Source organism: Amblyomma americanum, chromosome 1 (assembly GCF_052857255.1).
Source record: "Amblyomma americanum isolate KBUSLIRL-KWMA chromosome 1, ASM5285725v1, whole genome shotgun sequence".
Lineage (NCBI taxonomy): Eukaryota > Metazoa > Arthropoda > Arachnida > Ixodida > Ixodidae > Amblyomma > Amblyomma americanum.
Window position 1 is genome coordinate 175,658,971 of NC_135497.1, and position 27,959 is coordinate 175,686,929.

General features: G+C 42.6%; 1 protein-coding gene across 3 annotated transcripts; it reads right to left on the bottom strand.

Moving 5' to 3' along the window:
* Window positions 1–122: 122 nt before the first annotated feature.
* Window positions 123–27,955, bottom strand: LOC144114237 (ribonuclease P protein subunit p40-like). 3 transcript variants are annotated; one of them, XM_077647838.1, is made up of 8 exons: window positions 27,867–27,955; window positions 17,563–17,704; window positions 16,812–16,880; window positions 15,392–15,490; window positions 11,344–11,689; window positions 8,145–8,285; window positions 1,648–1,698; window positions 123–361 (listed from the first exon to the last, which is right to left on the bottom strand). In XM_077647838.1, the coding sequence occupies exons 1-8, from the start codon at window positions 27,930–27,932 to the stop codon at window positions 208–210; spliced, it is 1,068 nt and encodes a 355-aa protein (XP_077503964.1). In that variant the 5' UTR covers window positions 27,933–27,955; the 3' UTR covers window positions 123–207. The 3 variants fall into 3 exon arrangements, with proteins under 3 accessions (XP_077503964.1, XP_077503962.1, XP_077503963.1); XM_077647836.1 differs by lacking the exon at window positions 27,867–27,955 and adding an exon at window positions 18,545–18,809; XM_077647837.1 differs by lacking the exons at window positions 123–361; window positions 27,867–27,955 and adding an exon at window positions 18,545–18,809 and having other exon boundaries at window positions 1,473–1,698.
* Window positions 27,956–27,959: the final 4 nt, after the last annotated feature.

Sequence of the window (27,959 nt, forward strand, 5' to 3'; positions counted from 1 at the left end):
ATCATCAAATTGAAAGCACTGCTGATCCATAAATCCTAGTCTTGTAGCCGGCTCTGTCATGTGGCACTACTGTGCACCAATATGTTACACAAATTGTGATAAGATGGCAAACAATAATGCAATGCCCTTGAAGCAAGAATTTATTTCATGAATGAAAAGCGGCTGAAGTGAAAAGAGGCGACAAGGAATGACCCACTGTATTGAAGTTCACAGAATCGCAGCCGACTGCTGATGGATGTTCCAGGCTAAAAAAACAGCTTTTGTACAGTGTGTGTGTGTTTTTTCTTTTAGTCGGTGCACACACGGTAGCGGAGCGCTTCCCGCAGCAACGAGCAGCTCGCCGAGTGTTGCTAGGTCTTTCCTGCATCGCATCGAAGCAGCGGTGAACAGTGCTTTAGAACTATAGTCCCCACCTATCGCAAGCAGCCTAATCATGTTACCAGTACACTATCAACAGAATAATCTCTCATTAAAATTTACAGCTGGTTTCTGCAACACTGTCAGCTACAAAGCAGCAAGCTAGGCCAGAGCCGCCAGTGGCCTTTGGTCGAGTAGGTTGACTTCACCGCGGGACAAGAGGTGTATACCAAACGTTTGCTTCTCCTCAAAACAGTGGTGTTGCACGATAAATGGGCACGCCGGACCAAAAGCTGCCAACAATAATACTCCACGTTGCTCTTGACTATTGCTTTTGAAAGTGCTTTCAAGTGGCTAGCGCTGCCAGATGTCTACAGCGATGGAGCCCAGCCGTATATTAGCTTGCTTCACGCGCGAAAAGCGCCCATGGATGCTTCGTATGCAGTAGCGCCACTTGCAGGAGCGCAGCGCACCCGATGCATCCTATGCTCCTTTGAACGGGAGTTCGACATACGCACATGAGATTCTCAAGGAATGTTTCGACTATTCGATATATACAGTAGTTTGATACATCAGAGTTTTAGTATGTCTGGAATTGGCTGTATAGACGTTCCTAATGAAAGCTGTGAAAAATACGTCGGTGTGGTCTGTGCAGGTGGATTACACAGCAATGTGATTATGTATGTGACAGAATATAATTAATACACAACAAACTAGCATTAAATAAAAAACATTTAAATTTTTGGTTTTAGGGCATCGCTAACATTTAACGTAGCAAGCAGACACAGTTTGTGTGTTTTATTATGTTGACGTGGTCTCCTGTGATGACACCAATCATGGCAATGCTATCTGATCAATGTGCAACACACGAAGCCAATATGTGGAGTTTTCGAAAACATCATTTTATGTTCAATATCTGAGCACTGCACACGTTCAGAAATTTAAGAAATTGGCCTCTCCTTCAATGTTGACATCCTTCAATTTCTGAATACAACTGTGCTCTACAAAAAAAAAAAAAAATGTTGAATAGCAAATTCTGGTTAACCATCTTCCTCCTGGACAGACTGTATCAACATGTCGTTCACAGCTACTAAAGAAAGAATATGCACAGAAAAAAAAACAGTATATCCTTTTTTCACCATTACAGGATGCACACTTCCTTTTTATCACTTTGGAGATTTAAAAAGACAGAAGCGTCCATCTTGCGTGCAAATAATACTGAGTTCTGAAGAATGGCTTAACAGTAGATTCTGACTGTTACTTGATATTCGAGTTGGATCACTATCAAACCTGTGAAGCACAAGGCCAAAAAATGGTAGTCCTTCCTGAACCATGTGTTGTCTGCAAAGAGAAAAAACAAAAATGAGCTCCACCAAAGGCATAAAGTTACTAGCAAAAACAGAGGCATCCAACCTTTCCACCTTGGAATTTGAACTTACGCAAGTTGACCCATTTAACAAGTAGTCTAGGCCACCATCAACATTTCAGCCAAGTTAGCGTTAGTGCCACGTTGCATCTACTAACAAAGAGCAGCAGTAAGATCTTTCCTTTCTAATTCTAAGTGCCACGCTGCATCTACTAACAAAGAGCAGCAGTAAGATTTTTCCCTTATAATGCTTCCCTATCATAATACTGCAGCTGGCATTAAATGGGGGGATCGGGGCCCACACTAACCAGCAGCCGCTCAAGATAGTGGTGAGAGTAAGGGTGTCATGGAAACGGCACCAGCTGAATGCCTACGTAAGAGAAACGATGCTCCCAAAGGCACAAGTTGAGGAAAAATGACGAAGAGACTTCCGTTCGAATGAAACAGGAAAAGGCTTACATACTAGTGTAAAAAACAGTACTAAAAAAAAAATGAAGGAAAATTACACTTGCGTACATGGCACCTCATATGACCTTGTTCACAGCAAATGAAATGCATTGTGACTGCGATTATTTATGGTTTGCATAAGCAATAGCGTCCTTTCACACAATATGCACCTATTTTTCGCACTACTCTTTTCCTTTACCAGGCAGTGTTCCATGAATCTTTGAACTACATAAGCTAGACATTGTACATTTAATTTATTCACTCCTGTTATCTGTTAAGTAAGATTATTTCAAGATGACACTGTTCATAAGATACCCTCCAGTATTCAAGTCATTCCTAGTGATAGAGCGACTGACAGAATGACTTTCTCACCATTTATTTTGCTTCAGTTACAATAATTTCTTTCACTGCTTCATAAGTTGAGGCGATGCGAGTCAAACATACAATCCTAAAATTCTCCATTAAGGCACATTCCAAGCTCAAGTAAACCTGCCTTCTGTTGCAGTACGATAGGCAGTATTTTAGTTCACTGGCAGCATAATGATGAACCCACAAACCTGCACAGCTAGCAAAAGGAGATGAGAAAATTGTGTTTTATAAACTGCCAAACACAGAAGTGATTTTGATTACAAATAAATTGAGAAAAATCATGCTTATGAGTAAGCATGAGCATGAAAAAACTGTACTATCAGCATCAAATGAAATGCAAATAAGTCAACAAACTGCAAAATGAAATCGTGTTGAGCAGGGAAAGCTTAGTACAGAGGGCAAAACGTTTCTCTAGAACATGTTCTTGCCATGTTTCGGGCTGAACACGCTATATCTAGCAATAACATTTGGTTAAAAACGGTCTGGATATAAGCATCTGCAGTCAAACTCATCAGATTTCATTGTCATTTTTGGTCGCAGCGGCATTACGAGCTGCAGAACACACAGTTCAGTTGTTCTAGACATGTTTTGCCCCCCGTACTAGCGCAAATTAATTTAAAGGGAAGGTGAAATGGTTTTTTAGGAATTTGAGGGTCTTTAAGAAATCGAATCCATGAAGCTTCTAGGTAAAGCAATGCCAAGTAGTTTTGCACTAGCATTTAAAATAGTGACGTAATTGCCGATTAAAACTGCAATGATAGTCGGGCTCCTCCTCACTGCGTAGGAGAAACTCTTGATGAAGTCATTGTTGCCAAAACTTCTGACATCTGCTGCCTTCGCCCACGAGCTGCCGTGCGTTTTTCAACACCGCCAAACAATGCTTCGTGGGCTTCACATTCGGTGGCATCAGTTTACTTCCTTGAAACAACAGTTTCTTAGCTAGACACGCAGCGCCGCCCTACGTGACGTCATCGTTGCGACTGCTGCCTGGCGCTGCGCACTGCACAGAAGCCTGAACGCCGATGTGGCTTTATTCTGTGATTACACTACCATTTCAAATGCTGGCACAAAAATACTTTGCATGCTTTACCAGCAAGTTTAACACATTCCACCCCTTTAAACTCGTCAAATTCTAAAACCTTCTCACCTGCCCTTTAACATCAACGGCACGAAGGTTGTGCTATCAAATGCATCTGTATTGTTTCTCCAGGAGCTAGAATATTGGTGTTTTTCTGTTGGCATTTCAGTTCTTTTGTTCACATTTCATTTGACGCTTATGTTACATCTCTGAGGTACATTGTAGTCAATTTTTTATTTGCACAAAGAGCGTAGTGCAGCTATTTTTGCCTTGCATTACGGCAAGCCCATGCTCTGTGTAAACAATTAGAAAAAGGAATAATGAGCCACCCGTCCTCCTGTCTTATGTGCACATCAGCTAAGACAGGAAGACACACCACGGTGGCTACGGTGCTCTGCTGCTGAGCAAGGTGTTGTCAGTTCAACCCCAGCTATGGTGACCACATAGTATCGATGAAAACAAAATGCAAAAACAGAACTTCCAAAAACACACCTAAAACTATATGGAAGCCAATGAATGCAAGTGGTTTTTAATTGGTTACAACAGTGCTTCTGGACATACAACTGGCCTTTCTTGACTGAGTAATGAGATTTTGGTTCATGTCAAAGAACATCAGGCAGTTGAAATCAATATGGAGCTCTTTACTACAACATGGCCCATAGCGCAGGTGCAGCTTTAGCATGTAAAAATCTATTAGCTAAGACTGGATCGGTAAAGTGCTTGCTACTGCTACCGAATTTATGGACTAAGTTGTTTCTACAGAATGATTGAAGAAAATACAGTATTTTCTGTCCCACTATCATGCTACAGTTTTCCAAGAGGTTGTGTTGTGTTGGGTTTTATGGCACATAGGCAGCTAAGGCAAGAGGTAAAACAGTCAATGGCATCAGTGCTGTTAGCAGAAGACAATGCGGACAATGGTGTGGAATGGACCCCTCATGCTAGGCCCACTAGACATTTAATCATATCATCACTTCATTCCATATTGTCATGCCCTCCAGCTCATCAACATACATCAATATGATCGTGGTTAATTCTACCAATGTTATGACAGAAAATTTTAAAATATCTTGACCAGAACACATCATGTACAATGTGTTATGTTTCAGGATGATGTAAGCGCTTTCTCAAGTACCATCACAAGGTGATAAGAACTGGCTAGCCACTGGATGAGCTGCAACATGCAGTCAGTACCAGATAAATATCCCAACATGCACGTCGGGGGATTGAGTAACCTCGCTTGCCATCTGGAGCTGCTTCCACAAAAGTTACTTTCTAAACTACAATGGCATAAACTCTATTACTAATCACAACTAATTATACTTTATAAGAATTTGAGGTAGAAGGGCCTGCATAAGCTTTGTCACTGTAGACGACGACCTTGCCAGCTATGAAGTACAAGCGATCAGCATTTCTAAGTGACAAGACTGAAAGTGAAGATAAATGCAACACACATTGAATGCAACAGCCTAAACACTGCATAAGCTTAAATTTCTGCAGCATGCTGCGATCTCAAGCACCATGAATGGCATAACAATTGCACATTTTTGTACATTCTAAAACAGACTGCTCAATGAAACTGATGGAAGAACAGCCGTGATGACTGTGCCGCATTTTTTGATCCTAAGGTAATGACAAGAATAAGGTAGCACGCATTTCCCTTGCTTTGGTGCTGTTCTTCTCGTCTGTTTCAAATCGTACAAATTTCGGGTGATGTAAATATCTTCTGTGGCACTGGGAAGTTCATATCTAGCTTTCATTGCAATTTAATAAGTGAAGAATCATTTTTTTAGACTTTATGCATGCAATCAATAAACATCTGTTTCAACAATTAAAGGCAGGAAATTAATTAGGTTTTAAATGTTAATGACTAGCCTGATTTCAAACCAGTTACTTTTCAAGAACATGTCACCAAAACTAAAGTTATGACTTCCACCAACCGGTCTTCTGCGATTCCTACCACCTATCACATGAATGGAAGCATTATTAACAGGGGTGTGCGAATATTCGAAATTTCGAATACGAATTGAATATGTTTGATATTCGGTTCATATTCGTATTCGAGAAATGATATTCGTGAATTTCCGAATATTCAAAAATTCCCGAATACTCGGCAGCGATCGTATACCGCGCCGACTTTCGTAAATTTGATTGTGGCAAAAGCGCAATATCTGGGGAAGTTATCTGTATATAGAGTTTAAAGTTCCAGGAAAACAATATAAAGGCACTGTTCTCTTTCGTCTCCATCGTTTATCGCGTGGACCGATCGCATTCCGATGCCGCTAAGCTTAACCTTGTGCGCAATTCCGCAAGTGGGCTTTCCCACATACCACACGTGCTGCGAACAAGATGGCAGCGATCGTATACCGCGCCGACTTTCGTAAATTTGATTGCGGCAAAAGCGCAATATCTGGGCAAATTATCTGTATATAGAGTTTAAAGCTCCAGGAAAACAATATAAAGGCCGTGTTTATCGCATGGACCGATCGCATTCCGATGCCGCTAGGCTTGACCTTGTGGCAATTCCGCAAGTGGGCTTTCCCACATACCACACGTGCGAACAAGATGGGGGACGAGCCGCTTTAACAATTGCAACGCCAAAGCGCGTTTAAGTAATATGTTATCTAATTAATGCCCACACCCATTGCATTCGTTCTGTCACCTTAACTCTCTGAGCGTGACCACCGCCATCTTGTTTTGGTCAAATTCACTATGCGGGAAAGCCTACTTGCGGAATTTCGCGTGAGGCGAGTCGAGGTGTCACAACAGGGCAAGCAATCCTGTAAAAATCCCGCCCGTTGCATGCTCTGTAACCCATGCACCTCTTAATTGGGCGTAACGGCAGGTGTGACAACGTTTGGAGGGCCCCTGTCACTAGGTCAAAAAAATAACCTGGCCGCGGAGTTTTGTTCTGAGCTTCACCACTCGCCCACGCATTCGTCAGTAATTCAATCTCAGTACCGTGCCGCTTTCAGACGCTGACTGACGCGTCGCTGGTCATTTTTTTTTCTTTTTAGAAGCAGTCTCGCCATTCCGACGTCAATGTGCGCTCCCACCTCGCTTACGTTCGCGATGCCTTCCAGCACGCCGAAACTCGGTGCTCGTCACGGGATTACAGGTGTTTGCACGATTGAGCCGCCTCATAAGACTGCCGCATTTTCGGTAGTTTTTTTTTTTTTTCGGGGCCGCGGGGCATTTTATAAATCGACCTTCGAATAACCCGGGCATTTCTGTCATTTCTTTGAACTCCGAATTAATGAGGTTTTACTAGCCATCATGTTATTTTTGTTTCCAGTCTTGTCATGTTATGGATTTCATTTTGCCTGACCACATTACAGGTTGGACACTGTTATGTTGTTCAATTAAGTAGTATACGTTTCTGCACACATCATGTTTGTTTTTTTTTTAATACAGTGCTCACTCAGGCAGTCTAGTGTTTATTTCAGTTGCAAAGGCCATACACTATTTTGAAAAAAATATGAGCAACAATGTTTGCCTGTTTATCTTTTCTGAATTTATTTTTTGCGCTGACCAGATATTCGATTCGATATTTGAAGCCATTTTTTCTTCATATTCGTATTCGATTCGTATTCAAAAATTGCAATATTCGCACACCCCTAATTATTAAGCCTACCAAAACGTACAAACATCTTAGAGTTCACTTTTCATCTGACCATGGAATCACCATATTAGCCTTACTTTAGCTTTGGCTAACCGCTCACTTGGTCTTTTAAAACGAAATCTTAAACAAGCTCCTTCACAACCAAAGAAACTTGCTTACATCACATTAATTCGTTCAAAAGTAGAGTACGCACCAGCCATCTGGGATCTGGACCATGCCTACCTTATTAACAACATTGAACCATTACAGAGTCGTGCCACTCGTTTAATTTCCTTGAATTATTTATATTCCAGTTTAGTTTAGTTTACGGGGTCTAACATGCCAAAATGACTCAAGCTAAGACGGATGCTGTGGTGTAGGACTCTGGATTTCGGTCACCTGGGGTTCTTTAACATGCACTGACATCGCACAGTACACAGGCCTCTAGAATTTCATCTGCATCGAAATTCGACCGCCGCGGCCAGGATCGTACCCGTCTTTCGGGTCACCAGTCGAGCGCTATAACCACTGATCCACCGTGGCGGCTTTTATTCACGTTTAACCAGTGTTACAGCATTTTAAAAAATGTGTCGAACTTGACCTCTTATCATATCGCCGCAAGCTGCCACATCTCACATTTTTCCATAGACTGTATCATTTTCACTCTCAGCGCAACATGAAGGACTACCACAAGACCACTGCTGCGGTTGATTGCTTGTTGAAATTATGGACAACTGAGAAGAGCCATTTTGATACATTTATGATCAGTTATCCTTACCTTGTGACATAACAAAAGATATGCCAGAACAAAGCAAAAACTGATCCTGGAAAAATCATCCATAGACCCACTGCATTCACTACGCAAAAATGTACTTTAAGGACTTAAACTGAGTTCGCTTACAAGCCACATGTGGAACATACATCACCTCAGCAATGACAGAAGCTCTATGGCACACGTTGGGGTGAAGAAGCCTCTCCAATCAGCCACAAAAAGGCGAGATACCTGTGTGCTTGGCTCGGGACAGTGATAGCTACTAATGAATGCCCCCCTTGCATCATTGCCGGCCCTGCAAGAAATAAAACATGTATTACAGTCAGGGGACAGAGTTCTCAGTGTTAAAGGGGCTCCGAAACACATTTTCAGTGCATTGTTGCATAGAATGAGTTATAGTGATGCTATTAGCATCAGTCGTACCGCGTATACTGCGTTTTTTAATATTTTAATTAGCTCGCAAAAACGAATTCGTGGCGCTGACGGTGTCACCATACAGCGGTGGTTTTTAGCAGCGGATATGACATCACGGAGGGCGAGCTTTATGATTGGACAAAGAGTAAATATACTGCAAATTGGGTTAATAACTAGAGATACGTTTTGTCAAGTTTTTGTTTTATATTACTTTAACAAAACCAGCTTGTTTGCCCTAGATAAAAGCACTGTAAATCAAGTAAAACAAAAACACGCCATCAGAGGCACTGGCTACTTTTTGCATCGAAAGACTTTGCGCCTCTCTGTAAACATCCTACAACCTAGCACTAAACATTTATGGCTACTCTCTATGTATCTAAGAGTGGCTTTGCGGAATCGATCCGATCGAGCCATTGCACTCTATAAGCGTTCGTTTCGGTCCCAAGGAAGGATGTGTTTGTTTCACATTTAGCAGGCAGTGCGCATCGTCAGCTTGTGGAGGATCACCGGGCGGCGGCGCCAGATGGCGCCACATTCCCATCAACAGCGCGCAGTCCTTGCTCGCCGTGACCAACCAGCACGCTAGGAGGGACGAGCGATGGTTGGCGATAAGCAGTAGCGGTACGCGCTATGCCAAATGTGTATGATATTTTGCGCAGGCTGTCACAGCATCGCAGTATCTTGCGCTCGAGTTCGGATTCATAAGTAAGAAAACGTCACTGATCAGTGTTCCCTTCTGCGCCGTCGACGTGACGGTGAAGCATCGCTGGGTCAGCTGAGCGTTCACATGGTTGTAACCATGCAAACGGGGCTGCTAGCCTTGGCATGAACGAGTTACAGAGAACAGGCAACCATGGAGTGCAAACTTCCGCGACGTGCTAAGATGGGCTGTTTTGATTGGTCGCCCTGCGTGTCGTCATTCGGAGAGTGAAATGGGAATGGGAAGCTGCGCGAAAATCGAGTTGAGGGCAGCATTTTGTTTGTTTGTATTTTGAAATTTCTTCATTGAATAACTCCCGTTCCTAGGGATCGATTCTCGTAATTCTTTTTGAGTCAGCATCTGTGTGACATAAAGAATCTAACTGAAGCGTAACCGGCATTCGTTCAAGCGGTGTTTCGCAGCCCCTTTAAGCTATTAAACAAAAATGGTAAAGAATGCCCACTGCTTTAATATTAAAAATTAAAGTAGTAAGGTCACGAAATTTTTGTTATGTTCTTTGTTTGGAACAATGCACAAGACATCAGTAAACATGGATCACCACAGGCAATTCACCTCAGCTCAGTAAATAATTTATCATGAAATTTTTCTCTCGCATTGTTTCGGTTTCAGTTTCAACAGCCAAATGGTGGCCATGATGTGAGAGACGAGTTGAGACTTAGTGCAAGTGCTCAAAAGCATTCGTTCTACATATTAACCTCATTTACCAGCAGTCTTTTAATCCATTTCCTAGTCCCTTTAACATCTCTTAGACAAACTCGGTACATGCAAGAACGTCATCATCATCATCAGTCTGACTACGCCCACTGCAGGACAAAGGCGTCTCCCATAACTGTCCAATTAACCGTCCTCTGCCAGCCCTGGCTACCTTATCCTCACAAACTTCTTGATCTCATCCACACACCTAACTTCCTGCTGCCCCCTGCTAATCGCCGTCCACCTGCATATCCACTAATCCAAACTACAACTAGCTGGCTTTACTACCTTCATGACAGCCAACTAATATTACAACAAGCTGTATGCTTCCCATTTTAAATACACGTGGGCAGTTTTCCCTGGCAGGAACTGCTGAAAAAGACCAGCGCACCAGGAAATATAGCTGCTTATTAAGTGTCTAACCAATTTCGACATTGAAAAGTGAATCCATAACCAGATTTCACTTGATATCACCAAGATACAAGGCTTCCTTCCGGTTAAAATTATGATGTTCAGTTCTCACTATGACATGGAGTGGAGCTTCAAAAACATCAGTCATTTTGCTCCAAACCAATTTGTTTAGGACTACATATCTAAGCCACAGTTCTTTTCTTTAAAATGACACTCTGTGAATATGAATAAGCTTGCTATAACAACGCTAAATGAAGGAAGTGATGTCTTCATTTTAACTGCAGGTATCCACTTTGAGGGTGCCTCAGTCTGCAGTCCTTAGAAAGCGGGAATAAATTTGGTTTGCTTGAGGAAAGGAAGGGGTTGTTATAGAAATAAGGCCTCTGCAAATGCTTCCATTACATTTGTGACCATTACTGCCATCTCAGCACGCCAACGGCGCTGTGCGGAGGAGCCAACCCAACTGGCATTTGACACTCTCCGTTTTTTACGGCCTGCAGAATCCGTTAAAAACAGCACTATAACTTCGGAACAGGTTTCTCACCGCTCTTTGGTAAAGGTCGCCTAAGTTGCCATCCCTTCAATTACTTAATTGCACTGCTCTTGCATGCATTTTTGAGAAAATTTTACATCACAAATTTCAACAATATCAAACTGCTTAACAATTTTTTACCAGTTCACTATAACGAGATCTGACTTAATGCAACTTTTCCAGCTCACATTTCTTAACATGTCAACTCCTAAACCTCCAACAAAACCAGCTGAAGAGAACCCTGCGGAATTCACTATGCAAACAAAATCTAGCGTAAGGTTGAACAACATGTTTGTTATGCTCATTAAGCCAGTCTTTTCATTATCGCTATTTTCCAAGTGCACAAATGTTTTGCAACACGTCTGAGGAACTTCAAAACACACCACCTTGTGTGACCATTTAATCTTTCCAGTTCTTAACCTCTTTGAACAATCATGAGCAAAAGCAACCTGGTGATACCTTGTTACAATGTTATAAAGTTTATCATCATAATAGATTAAATATAAGCATTGAACCACCAGTAGTTAATTCAAGCTCTTAGTCACAAAAATTTTCATACAATTAGCAACATAAATGGTGCACCTTGAGCACTTTGAGTCAACTCCACAGACAACAGCTCCTAGCCACTCGTGGACTGAGAGTAATGCTTCTTCTTGCCATTCCATAGTCGTCAATGCAGCAGGCACATCCTGACACACCTCTGTAGCCGAGCGGTAGCTTGGCTTGAATGTGGTGACAGTGTGGCCACAATGACTGAAGTAACTTCCACTGGACAGGCGTGACAGGCTTGCAAGCTCTGGAGGAGGCTCCCAGATGACAGCCACATCTTGAGCCATGAGATCACCACACCGCTCCAGAGAACGCAGTGTACGCTCATAATTGTTTTTTCCAGGGCGAAAGCATTGCTTTTGCATGTCTATAGTTGACCCTGCAGAAAATTTTGAACATATTTTTTATTTCCAGACCCTGTAATTAGAAAGGTAAGGCAGATGATGCAACATCCCAGCTAGTCTCTTGAAGATATTCCTCCAGTAAAATGCCACATCAAATGCTAAATTTTTCTTTCTATTCTATTAAGTGTTTAGCACACCAGTAACATCTTGTTTATATCTTGCTGTAACTTTCCCCACTTGCATGACAGCTGAAAAAATTTCCAATGCCGCTGTGCTCCTGCCTCTACTCCTCCCTCTCTTCAACAAGACAAGTGATAAGTTTGTCTTATTTTTTAATGCATAATTCTTAGTTTAATTTCTCAGTTCACAAAAAGCTTGTCTCAACATAGAGTAAAAAAACATTTCTCTACAGAAGTGAATGCCTAAGAATGATCACAACATCACCTGCATTTCTGCCATGATGACTAGATTAACCCTGTAGTGCCCAAATTATGAAGGAATCAAAGAAAAAAAATCATTACTTCCACATTATGATAGCTAACGTACCCACACTCAAAAGCCAATATAAAAAATTTGTCAGCGCCGCTAAAATTTGAGAAATCAGAAGATGTTGACATCAAACGTATCCAAGCTCCATGGTGTGCAAATGGTAGGTCACGAATTCATGACACTGGGCACTATAGGGTTGTGTATAACACCACTCTTACATAATACTCCTCAAAAAAAATTCTCGCAAGTCTTATTTCATCACACCAGCTGAATGCAAAAGGAGCTGCAGCACAACTAAATGGCGCAGTCCACCAGCAGAACAGTTGAACTTCAGCACCAACTGCATCGTGCAAGGTGCAGGAAGCAAAAATTTCAGAAATAAAGTACTGCATGTCATTTATGCACTGAAGCTCGAGTTTATATATAATTTGACCAGAAATTTATTTTAACTCCTCTGAAAGAGGGCTGCTAACAGATCTCCGGTCAGCAGGTCAAGATTTTTATCATCTTAGCCACCACTGGCACTCGCTTTTGCTGTTACATTTTCAGCCGTGATATCTAAATAATAAACACTTACCCATAAATTGAATGTAAACAAGCTTTATTTATATTTCCAAAATTTTGTTCAACATTACCAGCCACTTGCATTTTCTTTTTTGTCTTCAGTTTGTTATGCTGGATGGATGGAACTGCAATCATGGCTTCCCCATGGCTACATTTTTTGAGCTTCAAATGTCTTGAACAGTTGCCTTAACCCCAAAGGCCTTTAGCAGAAAAAATGTGGCATCTATGCTGTCCAGGTGCAGACTGTGTGCCTCTGAACAAAACGACCTGATTATCAAAGGCTTTTGAGAAGCCTGTGTTAAAGTGCATCAGACCCCAGGTAAACATATAATTGGGCTCATGCACGCAGAATGGTAACTATTATTAGCGATTCCATCCTCTGTCAACATTCACCATTAAGTGAACGAGCAATTTTAGACAGGCACTAAAAAGTAGGGGTGTGTGACTATTCAAAATTTTGAATACGAATCGAATATGTTTGATATTCGATTCGTATTCGAGAATTCCTGAATATTCGAAAATTCCCGAATACACGCCAGTGATCGTATACTGCGCAGACTTTCATAAATTCGACCGTGGCAAAACCACAATATCTGGGCAAATTAGCCGATCATCGAGTTAAATATTCTTGGAAAACAATACAGAGGTCTTTCCCTTCCTTCTCGGTAGATTATCACGCGGACCGATGGCATTCCGACACCGCTAGGCTTGACCTCGGGCGAAATTACGCAAGTTGGCTTTCCCGCATATCACACGTGCTGCGAACAAGATGGCCGAGGGCCCGCTTCGAGCAATCGCAAAGCGAAATCGCGCCTTTTTTAATCCTTCCATAATACGTTACATATTTAATGCCCACATCCGAAGAATACGTCCTGTCGCTTTCATAACTCTCCGAGCGTGGCCACCGCCATCCCGTTTTGTAAACTACGCTATGCGGGAAAGCCTACTTGCGAAATTTCGCGGGAGCCTCCTGAACTGGCGCGTGGAGTTGTCACAATAGGACAAGCGATCCTGTAAAAATCTCACCTATTGCATGATGCATTGTAATTCACGCCCCTCTTTAGTGGGCGTAACGGCAGGCGCGACGACGATCGGAAGGCCCCTGTCGCTAGGCAAAAAAACAGTCTGGCCGCGTAGTTTCGGTTTCTGAGCTTCACCGCTGCCACGGGCAACTGCAATTGTCAGCCCGCGCATTCGCCGGTAGTCCAATCCCAGCTCCGCGCGGCTTTCGGACGCGGACTGGCGCGTCGCAGGTGATTTCTTTTTCCTTTTTAGAAACCGTCTCACCGTTCCGACGCCAGTGTGTATTCCCCGGCCCCTTGCTTGCATTTGTGTTGTTCTTCCAGCACTCCAAAACGGGCGGCTCGTCACTGGCTCACAGGTGTTAGCGCGATGTAGCCACCTTACTGCATCTTCCTGCATGAGGCCTGCATGAGGCTTTACTGCATCTTCGCATTTTCGGCAGGTTTTTTTTTTTTCGGGGGAGGGGGGGGGGGGGGAATTTTATAAATCAAACCCTTCGGATGAACCGGGCACTTCTTCCAGTCCCTTGAACTCCGAATGAATGAGGTTTTACTAGTTATCATGTTATTTTTTGTTGCCAGTCTTGTCATTTTATGTATTTTGCATGACCTCATTACAGTTTGGATACTGTTATGCTGTCTAATCAAGTAGTACACATTTCTGTGCACATCATGTTTTTTATATGGCACTGAGGCAGTCTAGTTTTGTTTATTTCAGTTGCAGAGACCATACACTATTTTGGAAAAAAAATAAGGGCAACAACATTTGCTTGTTTATCATTTTCTTAAATTTTTTTTGCACTTAACAGATATTCTATATTCGACTCGATATTTGAAGCCATTTTTTCTTCATATTCATATTCAATTCGTATTCGAAAATTTCAATATTCGCACACCCCTACTAAAAAGGTACGCTAAGTTCAGCATGACAGAAAATTGTAAAAACGAAACACTGTAGTGGTGCCCCTCAAGAAACACCTCTCAAGATGCCTGGTTAAGCGAATTCTTTGCCAGCCACTACTCGCTTATTGCTTTCACAGGCATTAATACTTCAATGGGGACAGGAAGTACTGCCAAAATTGGAAAGCAGTGCAGCAAGTGTTATTGAGATACAAGGATACAAAGCATTGCTTGCTTCGCATGCCGCCCAGCCATCCTGCATGAAGCCATTGTGTACAACAAGCCAACAACTTCAGAAGCGCAAGACAAGCACAGGTTCTCAGGGTCATTCAAATCCCTTTGTGTAAGATGAGGCCACAATCGTCACGAAAGGTGACAAACTGGGCTTCATGACTAACAGGATGGTGGCGCCATTAATTATTGTAACAAAGACACGTACAATCAGAAGAAAAATGCAGTTTTTTTTTCGTTCACTTTCTCTGATTGGCGAGGATATTGGCTACTGGATGGCATCGTAAAATGATGTAACAGTGCCAGTGTGTTGTAGGGATGCAAAAGGGGAAGAAATTGGGGATTTCATTAGCATTTTTTCCTGCAATGCAGTAACTTTTTCACATAGAAAAACACTGGTGGTGTGCTCAAAGAATAATCGATCAGTCTAGTTTAGCTTCTTGCTTCCACTGATTTTCCTTTTAGTGTCTCTTTAAAAACCAAGGATTGAAATTTTGCCTCAGGCGGCAAGGTATTCATTATTTTTCTTACCAAAAACACAATGCTCTTTACAACTGCCTGTTTTTGAACGACAGCCTTCAAGTCCCGACATCCGAAACACATCTTCCTGCATAGATAAATGAAGTTCCCCTGAAAATGGCAAGCATGACAAAGAGTAAGAAAAAGACAAGTCAGAGCTGAACATGTGCACATTTTACAACTTTAGATGCATTGAAAACTTCATCATTAAACTACTTTGCTAGATAATTAGGTAGTCAAAACAATGCAACATTCTTAAAGCACATTGGCAAATCAATCTGCCTCCTACTAACTTACAGTTATACACTCGCATAAAGCATAACTTTAACTCTGACAAGCACATAGCTTGGCACTGCCACCTCCCAAATCAAGTCGCCAGGAAAAGCAACAAGACAGTCTTATAATAATGATCCACTAAAATCCAGTAAAGCAAGTAGTCATGACCAGAAGCAATACAATAAAGTGAGTGTATCTATTTCCTTTGCCTTCTGTAGGCACCTTGCTACATTAACCATGTAATGTTCTGTATTCACCCTACAACTATAACTTTTTAATGCCCTGTGTATCACGTACAATGCACAGAGTACTAATGTTGTTTATTTCTTTCATAGCATGCACATAAAAAATTATTAAATTCTAACAGCATTGTTACGATCACATTCACCAGCATATTTCACAATGCGAAGTAGCAGTATCAACAGCAACAGATACAGAAACTGTAATGAAAGATAGCTTATTGCAGCAGCAAACCTTGTGACAAATCAAACCAATATTTTAGCCCATGTGCTGCTAAATAAGAAGGTGAAGGAATGATTCCATTTTTTGTCATAGATGTTCAGCACATAAAATAGTATTGGTGCAAAGTTTTGGTTTAAGATACTCCGAAAAAAAGAAACTCAATCAGCTAGTCTCATGGAACTACAATTTTAGTTTCTCAACGAATTCAATCTTCTTTCACATCTTTACAATCTTGGACCCATGAATGTTAAAATGCCAAAAGTTCCTAACTTTCATCTGATGGTCTGGAAATTACATATTTAACCGGAGAGTCACATCAGCTCAGAAGGATCTATTCATACCACACTGGTTCAGCGCAAAAGAAGGTCGCTTAAAACTGAATATAATTAATAGCATTAATATTGAAGTACACACCTTAATAAGGGGTCTATCACACCACCTGGTGATGTTAAAACTACTCCAACAGTGCACATGCTACGAAAGCTCAGGCATATAGAAATGCCACATGCACTCACAAAGATGTGACACATGCAACTACTCTGCACATGACTCATGTAACTTGTCAAATTTCTCAGCATCAATGAATAAAAATGCAGCTCATTAAATGATATGCACTCAAAGTTAAGGAGTATACACAAGCACCTTTACTTAAAACAAAGTAAAGTGCTTGGTGGTGCTGTTAAGGGCCACTTACCATCTGCAGTGATAGCCACGCAGTTCCCGTGGGACACACTTGTGTTGACTGACAGCAAGAGCAGTTTACCTGTACGGAATGCATTGAAACTAAAGAAACATGATAGAACACGCTGCTATGTTCAGCAGCTCACAGATGCTTTTGATGTACAAGTCCCTCACCACTCCGCCAAAAATGCATTGCATTTCTAGCTGCTAACAATACACTACATCATAATGCCATCAAGTGTAAGATGCCTTTTTATAACAGGTGAGCCAATATGTGATTGAAACAGAAACTCATAATTTCCTCTTTCTCTCTCACATCTTCCCAGGGCCAAAGCTGGCACATCTTGGCATGCCAAATCAGTAATAGACAATTTTCATGAATATGCAACACATTTTGGTAAGAGGTGCAGAATGGTGCATGAAAGCAAGCCATAGAGCTGTAGAGGTGATTTCCACTCTCGTCGTAGTGACCATGATGAAGAAACACAATGAACTTCACATTTTTCTAATTCACACGTTACCACCTCCTCTGATCTGCAGCGAGAATGCTATGGCATGGTGCTTTATCATGGCGCCCATGGTGTGATGTGCAAGCCATATACTATCTAAACAGCCATTCTACTTTTGCATTTCCTTCCTTATTTCAGAGATATTAAAGTTCTATATGAGCCACATGACATAACATGCGCACAAACTGTGGAATGCTTGGAAATAGTTTTGTACTTCATGCTCATGGTGTTTAATGAAAACCTCTCTTAACATACCTTGTCGTACAAAAGGTTCCACTAAGTCCCAGGCCACAAGGTCTTTTGGAGGAACATTATGCACAACTTGGTATTCCTGGGCAGCCATTAAAGTGTGTATCTTCTCGGGGACCCATGACACTCCTGGGAGCACCAGCTGCACCTAAACAATGATAATATTACTAACAGTTAAATGGGTGCAACACAGTCTCTGCTTATACTAGCGGAAAAAAACATCGTAAAGATGCTAGCACATCATATGTGAGCTTTGTATCAACATGTTAATTCCTCCTGACGCAGCAGGCAACTTATACTAGAGCAGTAAAATTAATTATTTCAACGATCTGTCACCTAGAATAATTTGTTATACTAGTGAATTGAACGCGTATACAAGCAGGGAATGCGTCGCACGGGACGACAAAGAAAGCAATCAAACAAGAAAGTTGGGCTAGTTGATGCTGGGACACTCGCTGCGACATGTTAGCTAGCTCTAATAAAACAGCGGACAGACACAGACGGAACACACGCGACATGTCAGCTAGCGCGAATATAAAACAGCGGACAGAGACAGAGGAACAGACGTCTGTTTCTATGTGTCTGTTCGCTGTTTTATTCGCGCTAGCTAACATGTCGCAGCCAGTGACAAAGAAATCAGACCCACTCGCTACACTGTTTGCATCCCTGTATTAATACGTTGCTTAAGCGCATAAAACCAGTTAAAGGCCTATTTCTCTTCGTTCAATGTACAACGAAAAGCGTGGCGCATGTCAATCCTGTTCCATCTTGACCGGCCTCAAATGCCCGATTTCTTTTCAACTTGCATTACATTGTCGCAAGAAACGAAAAGCGATTGGAGCACTGCCTGAAACGTGCCGGTTCACTGCACTGCGTACATGCTGAAAAGCTAGAGCGTCGACGAAGACCAAATAGGGTAGGAGCAGCGTTACGTTCAAGTAAGCATTCAGTTCCCTTTAATTTTATGACCGCTAAATGAGATCCATACCGCATGAATGAAGTTGCATCTGCTAATGGCCTCTTTCCACCGCTCGCCAGAGTCTTCAATGCGCGACAAGCAGATGTCGATGTCCCAGTTAAGGCATGGAAAGTCTGGCCACATGCTTCAAATACACTCCGCCGGGAAAGTACACATCAACTGTTCACAGCATCAAGTAAATTACGCATATGTCGACATATGGCCTCTCTGGAGCTGCTCAATGATATCTGCAGAGAACTCAAACTGTTTCGATACACCAAGACGTCCCGCCGGTCCCGCAGTGAGCGCACTTTGGAGCGTCTGCTGCACAACCACAATCGGCCAGTTGGCTGGCTTTCTTGTGTCTTGGTTTGGACATGCGCGGTTTTTGGCCAAGGGACCACCATGCAGTGCGCGGTGCACCGCAGTTATGCATGTAACATGTAGTTCTCTATGGCATGTAACGAAAGGCGCACTATTGCTTTTCACTGTGCATCTGGTACATCCATTAAAATCTGAGAGCGTTGCTAGCATCGCAGCACAACCTCCTTCATACTATTTTTTTAATATACAATGGTCTTTGTTGCGGCAATGGCGCTCCGGTAGCAAGTGTGTCCTCTAAGGCGGGAATTTCAATTAACGATAGGTTGATGCTTGCTCGGATGTATAATTCTCGAACGAGGCTGTGAGCAGCGAAGTGCCCCTGGGTGGGAATAAAGACCCTCTCATAACGTATAAATAAATAACAAAACACCTAGACTAGATAGGAGAAGACTCTCACTTCTGGATAGGTCACTCACTCCAAAGGAGTGCAGGGCCTGCAGGAGGCTTCAGGTCAACACACAACAGATTCTTTCCGTACTCGATGAAGACACTGGGAAGCCTGAGCTCTGCAGTAGCTGCCACAGAATCGCTCCGCAAAATCACGTAATTTGGGAGTGTCAGGATTCTCCTCGAGGCTAAATCGCAAAGCATCCTAGACCTTGCCACCTGGGAAGAGCTGATCCAGATTCACAACCCGGACCAGCAAAGACTCATCATCCGTCAGGCAGAGACAGCTTACTACAAGACTTTCTCCGCGGTCTCCGGTGTTGAGAGCCGGCTGGGAGGCACCCCCTCCTAACTGCTGGGCCCAGACCGTGAGGCCCCATGATGACGGGAATAAAGTTCATTCATTCATTCGATCGTTGGTGCAAGTGATGAGAAGTTAGCGATCACGTTACTTCCGACGTAACTTTCCAGGTGAGAGCATTATTAAACGCAGTTTCGTTAAAAGTGAGACACATGGTTTTTCTACATACGCTGTCGCCTCGGCCGGTTCCGCGCGCGCTCGTAGATCAATCGCTTGCGCTCTACGTTCATAGGGCGTGCGGTTTAATTGCATAACGACTCATCAGTCGAAAATGGTGTTACGACACGTAGCTTGCGGGCATAGAAGCACGGACAGCACCAAAGTGCGCACGCTGCGGCATGTGCACTGCTCTCGCGCACTCCTATTAAGCGATAATTCTCGAGTATAGCCGATATCAGTTCCATACGAGCACGTTTTTAGTAAGGAAAGGCGTGGGTGCACCTAGTTAGCACAGCAGCTAGACCATGCTGTCTTCATTTCTATCGTATACAGTACGCCATGCAGAAGTGGAAGTGACATTTAATTCTTCATTTTTAAGTTTATTCCTTCTTTGAACGGTAATGATTATTAAGGTGAGGTTATGATATTCGCAACTCAAACATAGGCTTCACGTGGAGTTGGCGCCTTGCATGGATATTGATGTTTTCCATGACATTCTGGCAAGTAGGTAAGCTCGAGAATTTAGTAGCTGGCTTACTTAACGATCATCATACTCTCTTGCACGAGCAAGCACTGAGACAACCTTTGCTGCTTCTCTTATTGAGGACACTTAACATACAGTACATAGCCAACAATTGCTAGTGGCACTTAACATGATCTCTCACTAAAATGTATACAGGTGAAACACAAGCTGTTGTCCATCTTAATGCCACGTGTTATAATCACATTCATTTATGAACCTGCATGCCTATAAAAATGTGCACTACCTTTGCATGCATGATTGGAAAACAAAGGACATTCAGCACTTCAGCGAGTGCTTCTATTCCAACCAGTAAGGCTATAAGTCTGCAGGCTTTGTGTTAATTCTGAGTTATGACTACAATTACTAGTTCTTCTATCTTAAAAGAATGATCCCAAAAGTAAAACTTAATTGACTCTGTAGACTGCTGGAATCCGCATTTTGTGCCTCTGCTTTTCATGCCACTGGCCTGCATATTTTGGAACTGTTGTGGCGCTCCAGAACACATTTGTATTGAGTTCCAGCTTTCTTTGAAGACAAAGAGTCGGTGCTATTATAAAAAATGTAATAATAATTGGATGGGGTGGGGTGGTAAGATTGCAACTTCCCCCACCAGAATTAGCTTTTGACTCCACAAACCAGCAGATCAACACAAATAAAACTTACGTGTGCTACAAAATTATTTCAAGCACAGTGAGCTAGGCAGCTCAGCAATAAAAACCTGTTGTCATTGGCGGGTAAATATTTTCTAGCCTAGATCATGGAGCAGAACGGGTTACTTGACATGCTGTCACTTGCTGCTGCCATGCCCCCAACTTTGGAATGGTTGCGGCAGGAGTTTTGTACTATAATCAGTCTGGTCATATGATATTGCGACATCACTCCAGGTCAGTCCTGGACCAGTGTTGGAATGACTGGGGTAGACACTCCATTGATGATGGAGTGATTGCCAGGAATTGACGACAGTGCATGTGCCCAGCTGGTTGGGCTGATCGGTGCTTATTACCTCTAGAAAGCAGCTGCATGTTGAAGGCTTCTCCCCAAGAAGAGATGCTACAGCTGGATCGTTAACAGCATGGATATTTAGCATGCTGCCAGTCATGCTCTTGCCATGCCCACTGGCATAGAGTGGCTTTGGCAGGAGTTTATACTTTTTTTTACCAGGCCTTACAAAGAAGACCAGGTCTGAGGGCTTTATAATAATAAAAGTCTTACAAGCCACTGTTCTTCCTTAACCAGATGTGCAGATTGCATTCGCAGCAACGGAAATAATTTTGGTCATTGCAGTGCAGTTACTTGCATCATTGAGGAATTCTCAAAGGTGTCTGCCCTTGTCCACATTTTTTTTTCCACCATTACAAAGAATAAACTCAAATTGTCAGTGGTTTTTTGTCACTGTCCTCCACATTATCACTTTGCCCATATTCAATTACTGACACTTTTGCAAAGAACACATGCATCTGAGTTGTCATCATTGCTGTTCCTCAGGCAGTAGTTGTCCTCTATTCTGGCGACATGTCTCTTCAGCCATCTGGACCTGTTACAGCCTATGGTACTCACTTTCTATCAAGAGATATGTGGCAATTCTCTAACACAATGAGCTTCAACATATTTTCCTAACCAGGGCGACAGAGTGCCACAAATTCACAAGAAGCCAGAAACCAACGAGCCATGCATTCACTGAAAACATGTTTCAAGTATCTCGTAATGGCATAGCAAGTCTTAAAAGGTGGAGAAGACATAAGCAGCTTTTTTATGCTGCAAATCCTGCCATGTTTCTTTGGCAACAGCTTCCACAGATGTGAAATAATGAGTCACTGAAGATGGGTGAGCAACTATACGTGCACACCACCTTTTGCTTCACACCCCCTTTTGCACACTGCCTGCTGGGGACATATTGACACCAAAATCTATACCTACGTTCCACATGAAAATTAGTACACAGCACGCATTTCATGTATTGTGAATTTACCATGCTGAATGTTAAAGGGGCACTAAGGATAAATTGAAGTTGGCCTGTATTAATAGGTTACCGCATCCTAATCGCAAAGAAACCACTTTCACTGAAAATATAGCCTCTATAAGCTAGAAAAGACTCCAAAACGAAATACAGGTGCTGCTATCACATGCCAATTTTGCAAGTAAAATGCATGCGTCAACAGTGACTTTTGGGAGCATATCTCGGCGGCTATGCTACACTGCCATTCGCTTCCAAACGGCAGCAACCAATCTTTTCAGGTATGGACGTCATGATTTTTAATCGAGTGGTGGGAATATTTTACTGTGATAGCAGTACCATTGGCACTTGGCAAAATTGCCGGCATCGTTTGTGTGAAGCCCTGGCAAGTAAAACCTCCACTCTCCAGAAGCACCACCCACCTCTTCACCCTCCAGAAGCTCCACCCACCACTAAACCGCCTATCTCCACCCTCCACAAGCACACAGCAGTGGAACAAAAAAGCAACTGCGATATCAAATTTAAAAAAATAGAGTGGGAAGGCCAGCTGCCTTCCAGAAGCACCAGCCACTTCCCCACCCCACACCCACCCTCCAGAAGCACCACCTACCCATCTCTGCCCACCTTCACCCTTCAAGAAAATGCTGCCGCACATGTTAAACCTTGGCTTGGAGCAAAAACTTTCATAGAGTAAAAGGATCAAAGTAATCATGAAGGGCAAATCCAACTGGCAGCTTCTGGTATCAGGATTCATGATCGTCTTGTCAATTTTCAAAATTCAATTTACTCAGCCATAAATGACTCTTTTATTTCTGTATAAATCTCAACATGCCCAGAAGGAGCCAGAGCATCAATTTATACTGAGAACATTATTTGGATGGAGTTGTCCACAGTGTCTCACGCTACCAATTTTTAGAAATAATATTATAATCCATATCTGGCAAAGTGCTTTTGTACAGATGAACATTGTAATTAAAGGTAAAGGCACAGATGTCTTTATTACCAGCCTGCCACAAAACTTCCTCGGCTGTGAACGTCTTATGTACTTTTCCAGCATGTAAGCAAGCTATCGGTCATATAGCGTGTTTTTACTTGGGCTCAACAGGTAGCGCTTAGTAATGTGCTTAGTGCTTAGTAGCCTGCCAGGTAGATTACCAGGCTAACACCTCCAGTGATCAAAAGTGTATACCTCCTTCTCCTTTCATGCTAATCAATAAAAAAGTGACCAAATTTTTCAGGTGTTTCTAGCCTTTTATTATTTACAAGCACACTTTTGAATATAATTCTCTGCAGTTTGCTTCCCACACAAATGCAATGCCTATTTTTACTTGCAACAGTACAATAGATTTAGAAACTTGGAGATGAAATGTTAGTGCTGCACATGCAAAGGCCCAGATTAACATCCTGGCTTTGTTAATTTTAGTGGTGATTGAAGGAAGGAGAAGGAATATGTGTTTGGATAAGGCTGTGAAAAACCACATTAAAGCAAGATTCCCAACCCTACCTTCAAGCAATGTTGTGTGTGGGCTAAAACGACCATGATGTTATGCATTCTTCAATTTGCTGCAAACGTGACTTGTGCAGAGGCTGGTTTCTTTCTTTTTTTCATCATATAAACCTTACTTAATGCTCTTCTTGAGGGTGCTCTGTTATTCACTGTAGCTTCATGCTATTATGTACCATAAGAGTTGTAAAGCAATATCAAAAGTTAGTGACTTTTTTCTGCATCTTGATGCTTTTTGTCACACAGTGAGTCAATGCTCCGCATGTTTTCAGATGATATGCGGCCTGGCACCCCATCCTGCAGCCACTTGTGCAGTGTGCCACGTGTGCAATTCATTACTGACAGGACACTATATGCGTGCAGCATTGCATATAGAGCACTTTTTTATGTTTTGTAAATATGGGTATAGCGGTCGCTCGCACGTGATTAAATCTTGGATAGCACATGGACGCTCATGCATAAGCAGTGCAAACTTAATTACTTTTTTTTTGTTTTGTAAGTAATGTACATAGCTCTCTCCTGTCCTTTCTCGCTATTTCTCCTCTCTGTACTACTCCTCGCTATCCTCTTTCTGTCCCCTTTATTTTCGCTGGCCGCAGCTCGGGTGCTTAAGATAACAGCAATTGCCATAGCTGGCAACATCTTTTCCTTCCTTTTTGTATTGTTTTAATGGACCACTACTGCTATTTTGTCACTTTTCAGCAGTTTGTTTTCTCCGCAAACTCGTACCAAGCTCCTTCATAATCAAGGCAATGCATCTGGTCTTGGCATAGTATTTAAGATATGACACAAGAAATAACCCTGTCACTGCATCTTCTGTCGAGAAGCTCTTCAGGTGGAGCTTTAATGTTGATTGATTTTTTTTTTTTTTCAGATGGTAATCACATGTAGTCTTGACAAGCTGCACGATATTTCTATCAAACTATAATGTCTGGAAGAAATATAAATGCTCTTTAGATATCTGACTTTGGGACACTGACGTTTCCTGGCGTTCATTCAAAGTTAGGCATTGCCAAGCACACAAAACAGATGTTCGAGTTAACTTGTTAGTTTATAATAGTCTACCACCCCGTGCCTCATTGCATCTCAGACCATTCTCTAATATGGCAATGCATGTTCATGAAGTGAATTTTAATCGCAAGTATGCAATCTATCTCAGGAGACGAAGGATCTGATTAAAAAGTGCCAAAGCATGAAAGCGTCTAACCCTACAGATAGAACAGAGCTGGCAGAGCTATCAAAGTTAATAAATAAGCGCAAGTTAGCCGACATAAGGAAGTTTAATATGGAGAGAATCGAGCATGCTCTAAAGAACACAGGTATCCTAAAAGCAGTGAAGAGGAAACTAGGCATAGGCAAAAACCAGAAGTATGCGTTAAGAGACAAAGAGGGCGATGTCATTCGCAATATGGACAAGATGGTTAATGTAGCCAAAGAGTTCTACACAAATCTATAGAGTAGTCAGTGTAATCAGAACATTAATGAGAGAAGCAGTACTGCACACCAATGAAACAAACCGCCGGTAACGAAAGAGGAAGTAAGGAAAGCCTTAGGAGCAATGTAAAGGGGGAAAACAACTGGCGAAGATCAGGTAACAGCAGATCTATTGAAGGACGCAGAGGAAATTGCGCTAGAAAAACTAGCTACTCTGTATACGCAATGCCTTATGACGTTTAGCATATCAGAAGCTTGGAAGAATGCTAACATTACCTTAATACATAAGAAAGGAGACGTCAAAGACCTGAAAAATTACGGACCAATCAGCTTACTGTCTGTTGCCTACAACGTATTTACTAAGGTAATCGCTAATAGTGTAAGGACAACCTTAGACTTCAGCCAACGAAATGATCAGGCAGGCTTTTATCAAGGATACTCAATAAAAGACATTCATACTATAAATCAGGTGATAGAGAAATGCGCAGAATATAACCAACCCCTATATATAGGCTTCATTGATTACGAGAAAGCATTTTACTCAGTGGAAACCTGAGCAGCCATGCAGGCACTGCAGAATCAGGGTGTAGAAGAGTCTTATGGGAAAATACTGGAAGATGTCTATAGCAACTACACAGCTACCATAGTCCTCCATGAAGTCAACAAAAAAATTCCAATAAGGAAGGGTGTCAGACAGGGAGACACGATCTCGCCAATGCTATTCACTGCCTGTTTACAGGAGGTGTTCTGAGGCCTTGATTGGAAACAGTTGGGGAAAAGAGTTAATGGAGAATACCTAAGTAATCTGCGATTCGCTGATGATGTTGCCTTGCCAAGTCACTCAGGAGATGAATTGCAAAGAATGATAAATGTGTTAGACAGGCAGAGCAGAACGGTGGGTCCAAAAATTAACATGAAGAAATCCAAAGTAATGTTCAACAGTCTCGCAAGCGAAGCGCAGTTCACAATTGGTAGCGAGGTGCTGGAAGTGGTAAGAGAATACGTCTGCTTAGAGCAGGTGGAGACCATTGATTCAGCTTATGAGAGGGAAATAACCAGAAGAATAAGAATGGGGTGGAGCGCATATGGGCAGGTTCTCTCAGATCATGAATGGCAGTTTACCAATATCCCTCAAGAGAAAAGTATATGACAGCTCTATCTTTCCGGTACTCACCTACGGGGCGAAACATGGAGGCTAACGAAAAGGGTTCAGCTAAAGTTAAGGACAACGCAGTGAGCCATGGAAAGAAAAATGATAGGTGTAACGTTAAGAGACCGGAAGCGGGCAGAGTGGGTGAGGGAACAAACACGGGTAAATGACATCCTAGTCGAAATCAAGAGAAAGAAATGGGCTTGGGCAGGGCATGTAATGCGAAGGCAAGATAATCGCTGGTCCTTAAGGGTAACGGAGTGGATTCCAAGAGAAAGTAAGCGGAGCAGGGGGCGGAAGAAGGTTAGGTGGGCGGATGAGATTAAGTTTGCAGGGATAAGGTGGCTGCAGCTGGCAAAGGACAGGGTTAATTGGAGAGAGATGGGAGAGGCCTTTGCCCTGCAGTGGGCGTTGTCAGGCTGCTGCTGCTGATGATGCAATCTGAACGTGTGCAACAATGGACATTCTTACTGTGCAGCATTCAGCTCTCGAAAAAACCTGCCATATGCACTGCCCCTGTGGTGGCTTTATTTAAAGTCCCATTTCTGTACATTTGTCTTCCTCGACACTTACGACCGCAACACTACTTAAGCTGTTTTTTTAACACATTAAAAGTTTGAAAAGTTTTACTACTACCAGAAGATACATTTGCTCTCCCCTCCTCCGCCGCGTGTCTTCGCGCGTGTTGCTCGCGTTGCGGTTTACAAGTGGTTTCCTGCCGTCGCGACGGGTTAGACCATTCACCGTCACGAAATGAGAAATCTACCGGCCAGACCACACCAACTGCGGTGTGGTCAAGCGCACTGCGGGGAGAAGTCACTCTAGTACTATTTTTAGATCAGTGCATGCATGAGCAACAACGCAGAACATGATTATCTCGTGTTGTCCTAGAATCTACGAATAAGCGACGCGTTTTGGCCTGTTTTTACTCCTGTTGTTATGCAGGTTTTGAACTTTAACGGTGGCACTCTGTATAAAATTTTCAGATGTTAGTCAGCGCTGTGTGTCATCTTCCCTCGTCCTTGTGCAAGTGCAGTGCGCTGTTTTAGCTTTAGCATGTATGAGTTTTTCCTACCTTCCTGCCGACAGCTTAGAAGGCCACAACTGCATAATCACGATGCTTTCCGCATCCTTTCCGCCGACATGTACAGATGAGCGATAGCATCTCGCTCGCAGGTTCGGTTAAAACGAATCATTCCAGTGTCCATCATGCTACTTGTCACTTGTATGAAGATTGTGCATTAACACGCACTTCTGGGGTGCAATAGCTTTAAGCGCCTCATTTACAAACGCACGAAGTAGCTGCAGCCTGCTTAGCCGCTCTCCTAAGGTCACTAATTTTTTTAATGCTGCGACTGCATGGGGCTTTCTAAGCATTAAGCAAGCCCGGAATAAAAAAATCAGAGGTCATCCTAAACACACCACGCCGCGCAATAAGAACAAACACAAGCAACGCGGCAACGGCGCTCGACAAGGAGACAAGCAAACATGCATGCCAACGTGCAAGCAAAACGCCCGCCATTTTTTCTCCTGTTGCTTTTGGAGAAGCGCCGTGACGTCATGCACTGCTCGTTTCATCACAATCGTGT